The 7,491-nt window shown below is 40.5% G+C and overlaps 1 protein-coding gene across 1 annotated transcript; it reads right to left on the reverse strand.

Annotated features, from left to right (window-relative positions):
• Nucleotides 1-1,625: 1,625 nt before the first annotated feature.
• On the reverse strand, nucleotides 1,626-5,642 carry LOC131304409 (mitochondrial phosphate carrier protein 1, mitochondrial-like). The gene is made up of 6 exons (XM_058331636.1): nucleotides 5,287-5,642; nucleotides 3,584-3,933; nucleotides 3,438-3,481; nucleotides 2,835-3,049; nucleotides 2,625-2,749; nucleotides 1,626-2,031 (listed from the first exon to the last, which is right to left on the reverse strand). The coding sequence occupies exons 1-6, from the start codon at nucleotides 5,428-5,430 to the stop codon at nucleotides 1,980-1,982; spliced, it is 930 nt and encodes a 309-aa protein (XP_058187619.1). The 5' UTR covers nucleotides 5,431-5,642; the 3' UTR covers nucleotides 1,626-1,979.
• Between the last annotated feature and the right edge of the window lie 1,849 nt (nucleotides 5,643-7,491).

Consider the following 7,491-nt stretch of genomic DNA (forward strand, 5'->3'; position numbering starts at 1 on the left):
GGAGAACAAAATCAGGGGATCTTTTGATGCCTTGGGAAAGCTCTACAATTCATTTTCATGCCAAACATAATAGAATCATGGCTGCCTAAGCTAGCATCCTTATAATGCTTCTAGGAAATCTTTTGCTTCTAAACTTCCTAGACGAGCCTCCTTGTTTGGTTGTATACTTGTATCTGTTGTTTTTAGGCCTATGGGCCGCACGATTTGTGTAACGACCCGCTCCATCTTTGTACAATATTGTCCGCTTTGGACGCCCAAAGCCCATAGACTTCCCAATAGGTCACCCATCCCTGAACTACCCCAGGATGAGCACGCTTAACATTGAAGTTCCTATGCACTTTGGCCCGCCCTCACGGCTTTAAAAGGCCTTATACAAGTAGGAGGGATCTTTTCTTATAAACCATGACTTGCCCTCTCCCGTCCGGACGGAGCCTGCTATCCTGCAGTACCGCCGGCCACCGAAAAACGGGGAGTCACAATTTGTATATGATTTTATCAATATAAATTGCATTTTTTTCCCGGTCAAAAATAACTTCCTAACGAGCCAATTCACTTCATCATCCCAAGTGTGAGGGGCCTTAGAAATACCACTGAGCAAGTTAACCTGCCTGCCACCATGCATGCCTTGAAAAGGAAACAGCTGAAGAAGAGATGAGAGATGTCCCCGTTACATAGATTGCGGAGAGGGCAGAGGGGGCCGGCTTGAATCCCTCGCTCGATATGATTTTATCTTTTGTTCTTGGGCGGCCTCTGACAGCCATCTGCCCAAGATTGGACATGGGGGGCAAGAAGAAGAAGAAGAAGACCACAGAGTTTGATCTGACCCCATATGGTTAGGTTGAAAACTTGGATAGAGAGATGCAAGGAGAAGCCAACTTTAACGGCTTGGCCAGTTACTCGAGATTCTCAATTTTATTTCATTTCCTAATGTTAGCAATGTACGGTGGTCAAATAGGATCATAATCCTCGATTTTATTCTGTTTCCTAATGTTAGCAATGTACGGTGCTCAAGTAGGATCATTTTTTTCTTGAGACCTTTTACTCTTTTTCATCATATGTGGGAGTCTCAATTACATTCTAAATTATCATAGAAACCGCAGCATTGAAAGGAATCCCAGAAGAAGTAATGGTCCTTGGCCCAAAGAATAGACTTAGGGGACCTTGAGGCATCCCAATTGTCATGCGATAAGATGGTATGAGACCATCACCAATGACATGCTTAATAGAGGGCCTAGCAATAGCCCTAAGGCTTAAAATTTTGCTTAATTTTTACTTCAATATCTGTGGAGTAACATTTGTAAAAATACAATTAAATATCATTACCTATTCTTGACAATTTTTGTAAGTCTCCTACCCCATTTGCTCGATAGTGAATTACACTCTCAAAAGTTAAGAATCTGGAGATTTTGTCCCAATCGGGTAGATATAAAGGGGCTAATAAACATGCCGGACAAGTTGAGTGGTAGATAGATTGTTCAAGCGATAACTAAACAAGATTTAAAATAATGTTAGAACTTGACTTGTTTACCATGCAAGTCAATCTCAAATGAAAAGACAGTCTAGTTTTCCAGTTAGCAATACAGTTTAACCATCTGCTCAAACAATCACAAGATGAGACACTGCAGTTTCCATGGAACATCAAGAAGTTGTCATTAACAATGCCTGAAGTTCATTAAACAGCCTCAGAAACGTTATCTGAGTACAACTTGCTCTTGTAATAGATTGCTCATGAAAATCCCGAGTTGTAAGACACTACCGAACAAAATGCTAGCTGTTGCACAAAATTAGCAGTGAATCGGAAACCTCAATGGTCCGACAGTGCGGAGTTATCATATATCTTCCCTCTCCCAAAGTAATTGCTAATCTTCTTTTGTTTCCCAGATTAGTCACCCTTTTATTGTTGCTCAAAATAGTTAGCGAAAAATAAACAAGAAGAGGAGAAACATACAGTAATGTAACTCTATTCAATTTTTAAAAACTCAGGATGTTTTAGTTTCTTCTACATCAGTGCGAACTTCTCCACTCGTTGGCCTGCAAGATTAACAAAAAAGAAAACCATGTTATTTCAGAATGACAGAGATAGGACCTGTTTTAAAAACAACTTTTAAAATATGTTCTTTTTTGCGCTCCATATTCCAAGAACCGAATAGGTGAATACCCACAACCACAGTAAAGTTTAGAATATTTACCATGCCAGTGTAACCCATGGGGGAAACCAACCAAAAGCAGCTGTGTTTACTGTTTAATTACAGGCAATCCAACTCAAACAGCCTGAATTTGAATTCTCCCATGAGTATACTCGTTGTAACATTATCTATGAAGCTCGCTATCTCCACCCACATATAAATTTGCAGCTAAGAAAACCCCAACCCCTCCCACACACAATAAGGGGTTAAATAATCAGACTAATTTGTCCTCTCGTTATTCAATAATCATGTTCTTCCTCCCACTTTCTTGTAATTAAGACAGACAGGTATACAGGGAGGTCATATGATACCAGACACCTTCAGTGTGACAACTGTGTCAACGACTCAACACAGGGTGTGATGTACGGAAATAAAATACACCTAAAAGATTAACAACAAGAGTTAACTATTCACAAATTCCAAATAAAATGCACTTACAATCCACTTAACACCTTAATGGTATCATAGAAGAACCATTGCAATGTCACTGCGGGTCCAACAAGCATTATTCTAATGGGGAGACTTCTAGTAAACAGATTGATAAGCCCAATTTTCTTCACAGCCTGAACATAAAAATAGCGGTTAGAATCAACCCAACAAAACTGAAGAGTAAAAGGGTAGGGAGTGACAGTAGTTTAGGGATCCTACCAGCTTGAGGCTACTAGCTTTCCTGTTAAAAAGAGAGGCGACGATATTGTCTGCAGGATTAGAAATAATGCTACCGACAGATCCAGCAGCATATCCAGCTATACAAGTCACTCCAAGCTGTTGAGCTTTTGAGCACTCCTCCTTCCTTCTTTGAATCACATTGTGATAAAGAAAATTTACAGAATGCTCAAACGTTGAGAACATAACCATAGAGACTGCCCAAGCAAATTTAGAATAGGGTAAATACAGAGAAGATGCTGCATACGGACGCAAAACAATCAACAAATTATGCCTCCTAGTTACACTTCATGATCTAAATTGCCCAACATAAGTAGAGTTGAAGGTGAGATAGCCTATCTATTGAATGCTTTTGTTACTCTAATAAACAACTATGCCTGGGGTGATATTGACCAAAGTACTGGCTAGAAGATGTAACAGTTCAGAAACTGGCCATCCATCCATGCTCCATAGTAAGTTCAGAATAGTGAGTTCATTCAGATAACCATTACTGATGTATGATTGAGCTCATGAAGAAGGAAAATATAAAATCTGGGTCTTTGTAGAGTGAGATACAGGTAGGTAGCCAGATAAGTGTGAAATTACATGGAAGGTTACGACCCAAAAGTGGAACTAAGCCCCGGTAAAATCTGCAGACAGAATCAACACAAAAAAGCAACAAGAGAGGAATGTCAGATAACACGAAGGGAGTATTAATGATGTAAAAAAAGCTGAGCTTTTAGATTCCATACCCAAAAAGACCTTCTGCTGCGTATAGTTTTGGAAAGCCATCAATCAAGCCTCTTGCAAAACGGGGCTGTGCTTGAACACGGACTTTGACAGCCTCAAAAGGACATAGAACCACATTGGCAATCACTTCTGCAGATGCACTACTGAGAAAAAATATGGAACTCCTGTTTTGATCTACCAGGAGATTAGAGTAAAACTTCTTGAAGTATTCATATAGGCCAAATCTGCAGGCTCCCTGAAGGCCGTACCCAAAGAACTTTCCACCCCTACCTCTCCAAAAGGCAGAAGGGCCTTGTTCCCTCAATATAGTGGCAAAACATGTAGAAATGCTATGATATTTAACAGGATTAACCTGCAACTCCAATGAAATTCATCTTATCAAGTCTTTGTCTAAAAAAATACTCTATATGATGGTAGGAAACCAATTAGCGAAAAGAAAGGTCGATATTTCCAGAGAGTTGAATATTTTCAAATCGCGAGAAAGATTACACAGTGGAGAAAACAAAAGGATCAACTGTCAATCCATCATAATTTATCAGTTGGGGTTGTTTTCTAGCATGAAGCCTGATGGTTCTGTACAATCGGGAATGTATTGAGTTAGTTGGGGATGGCATCAGCTTGCCCTAAGGTGGGGGATCGGGGGGATGTTTCCCCAAGGCAAATTTCCTAAGGATAATTTTGGTACTTTCAAAATACTTGTATATTCTACCATAAGGCATATCCAACTTTAACTCCTAAATTCTTCTCCAATAGTGAAACACCGCTGTCCGACAAAGATCGTGGTAGTATATCCCTTGTTGGGTGACCATGTAAATCTAGTGTTCTTGTGTGATTATTCTTGAAAAGATCTTTGTCTTTCTAAATTCGTATTCCATACATCATGCATCAGGGTTGAACATATTTTTACGAAGTAATACTATTTTTGTTTTGTTTTGCTGAGCATGTTCCTGATGGACCCGTTTGTTTGACCAGATATGATCATCGAATTTTTATACACTGAACATTATTGTGCACTATTACTCCAGTGGGAATGTATATCCAGTGGGATAGTACATCCCTTCACTCTTAGTCCATCAAGGCGTCAAACAATCTGGCCCAATAGGTAGGGCTAACGTTAAGCGATGCATAAACGTCTACATTCTTTTAAATTTAATATTGAACAAGATTTTCTGGGTATTAAAATCCAATACCGAAAGAGACATACTATGAACTACATAAATCTTACTAGGTTTGACTAACATCATGGGATGCATAAACCTTGCGATCATCTTAAACTGAACCAAATTTTCGGAAATAAATAATTACAGACTCCTACATTGTAAAAACAAACAAGCAATCCAAAAGTAGAGGTGATAAACAAGCCAAATGAGTCGATCAAGCTTGGTTTGAAAACTTAACGAGTTAAAAAAATATGGTCGAGCTTAGCTTGTTTATGAGACGATTCAATTTCAAATGAGCTTTAATCAAGCAAATTACAGGTCAATCTCGAGTAGCTTGATTTGTCTATGTAACAAACCAATCTTGAATAAGTTTTTAACGAACAAACACGAGCTTGAACTTGAGTAGCTTTGTTCGTTTAGCGGCTCTATCCAAAAGGCAGTAAAAATTCTCAAACTTGGCAAACTAAATCACCGTCAGTCACACTGAGAATTGAAAATGAAAAATAGAACTAGCCCAAATGCAGGATCATGCTTATGTCGAATACCTGCATATTAACTTTGACAACATCGAGGGGAGTGATGGCGAGATGGGTGGTTCCAGCACTGAGTAATCCTCCAACTGTGCAAATCCCGTAATACCCAGGTGAGAATTCCTCGCAAATTCTCCCTCCTCCCAAAAGGCCTTTCATTTTTCCACTATATTTTGGTTTCCCGAAAAAACCCAATTTATTTCTTCCTCTCGTCTTCAACCCACCTCCAAGAAAAGCCTCATTTTGTCTCTCTGCGTCCAAACGGCGCCCTTCCTTTTTTCGCTTCCTTATGTAAAGAGACGATTTTTTCTCTCTAAAAAGTCTGATTTGCCTTCGGAAATTCACTCTCCTGAATCTTTGGAAGGGGTTTTACGTTGATTGGACATTAGACCCTAATGCAATAACGTGCTCCGGACGGCGTCGTACTGCAGAGGTTAACATCGCGTTAAGGAGACGCGGTTTAATGATGGGGACAGAGATCGCATTATGCACGCGCGATATATCTCTACAGCAACCTCGCATGTTCAAGGCAGGATCTTCGGGGAACATAGGCGGCGTCGTTTTATTTATTTAGAGATGTGCCATAACCACCCGTTTTGAAGACGAGACACCTACGAATTTTGAAACAATCCTTAGCTAATTTTTTGTAAGAGCCAATTTAAATTTTTTTCACAACAATGAGTTGTTTGAATATTTTTGTGGGACTCATACAAAACGGGAATAAAAGGGGTAGCCAAACGGGGACCATTCCCAAGTACAAAACGGTGTAGTTTTGAGTAGGACAACAACCATGCTGAGTAGCTAACCCCCACGGTTAGCAGGTCCCAAATCGTAAATTACCCTCATTCAAAATAGTATTGCCTCCGGCTAGCGTTGTGGGATTCGAACATGTGAAGGGTTCATTAATTGATGGCTTAAAATCCCATAAAAGCTCGGTATGATGAAACTTTCCCCCCACCCCCACTTGATTTGAGCTAAATTTTTTTTTTTTTTTTTTGCCACGGCGATATACATCAGGGGGGTTAGTGAGGGTATTAGAATTAGCACGGGAAGACCAGAAGCTATCCATAGCCCTGGTCTCCTAAAGGGCCTGCCCTCTGTGGGGCTCGAACCCAAGACCTTCCACAAAGGAGAGGCAATGACTGACCAACTGCACTAAGCAGTGGTTGTCGATTTGAGCTAATTTACTTACGTTATTATTGGCAAAGTTCAAAGTTGATTTCTTTTGCTACTTGTGTGTTAGAGTCTTAGTTATTTCCTGATTAAACTGATAACTGAAATGCATGGTCTTAATTTGTAAAAAAGTTTATTTACCAGTAAATACACTATGACTATATGCTTAATTAGGAATGATATGTACTTATTGCAAAGCACTTTTGATATTTCCGGAGAAGGCGAAAGACTTATTTGGTTGGACTCCTCTCATTGAGAGGATGATCAATCCAAAAAATGTTAATGCAAATTGTAGACACCCCATTCTGGACTGTCCAGATAACGTTTTTTGTTGATCTTTTTATCTCCCCAATGATGATTTTAGTCGAAAACAGTTTAAGGACCAAGGTGTGGTTGAGCTTTGAGCGCCCTTAACCTCTTTCAAACCCATATCAAACCCTTCAAACCAGAGCTAAACAGCCCCAGCAAAACCAAACTGGCACGCGCCAATGTCCTGGAGGTGTGCGCCAGTTATCTGCCACGTGTCAGTCATCGACCAGTGGCCCAGCTTTTACTGGCGCACACCATTTAATAGTGGCGCACGCCAGTCAAACCCAGTCAAATCAACTTTATTCAGCAACTTGGACGGGACTTTTGTGCCACCCTGACGTCGGCTACAGCGTCCCTGATGATTACTCTCGGCAGAGACGTTCCCTCTCTCTCCTACACCCCCCATCAAGGCAAGTCCCATGCATTTAATGCATGGGAGGCTCCAACCTTGCCTTGACCAGCCAAACAAGGCCTTGGTCCCAGGCTGATCTCAGTCTCTCTCCCCTATAAATACCCCCCTTGCATTCATTTGCAAGGGGTTAGCATCATCAAGAAGCAAAAGCACCCCTCTTCTCTCTTCTTGCTCTTTTTCTCCTCTTCTTCCATTGAAAGAGAAAGGAAAGAAGCTCACTTCCATATACCTCCACTGATATCCAGTCACCATACAACATCCATCTTCAACCTCTAGGCTCTAAACTACCTACAAACTTCAACACCCAAAAGGTATACCACCTTTGC

The sequence above is a fragment of the Rhododendron vialii genome, chromosome 10a (genome assembly GCF_030253575.1).
Source record: "Rhododendron vialii isolate Sample 1 chromosome 10a, ASM3025357v1".
NCBI classification, from domain to species: Eukaryota; Viridiplantae; Streptophyta; class Magnoliopsida; order Ericales; family Ericaceae; genus Rhododendron; species Rhododendron vialii.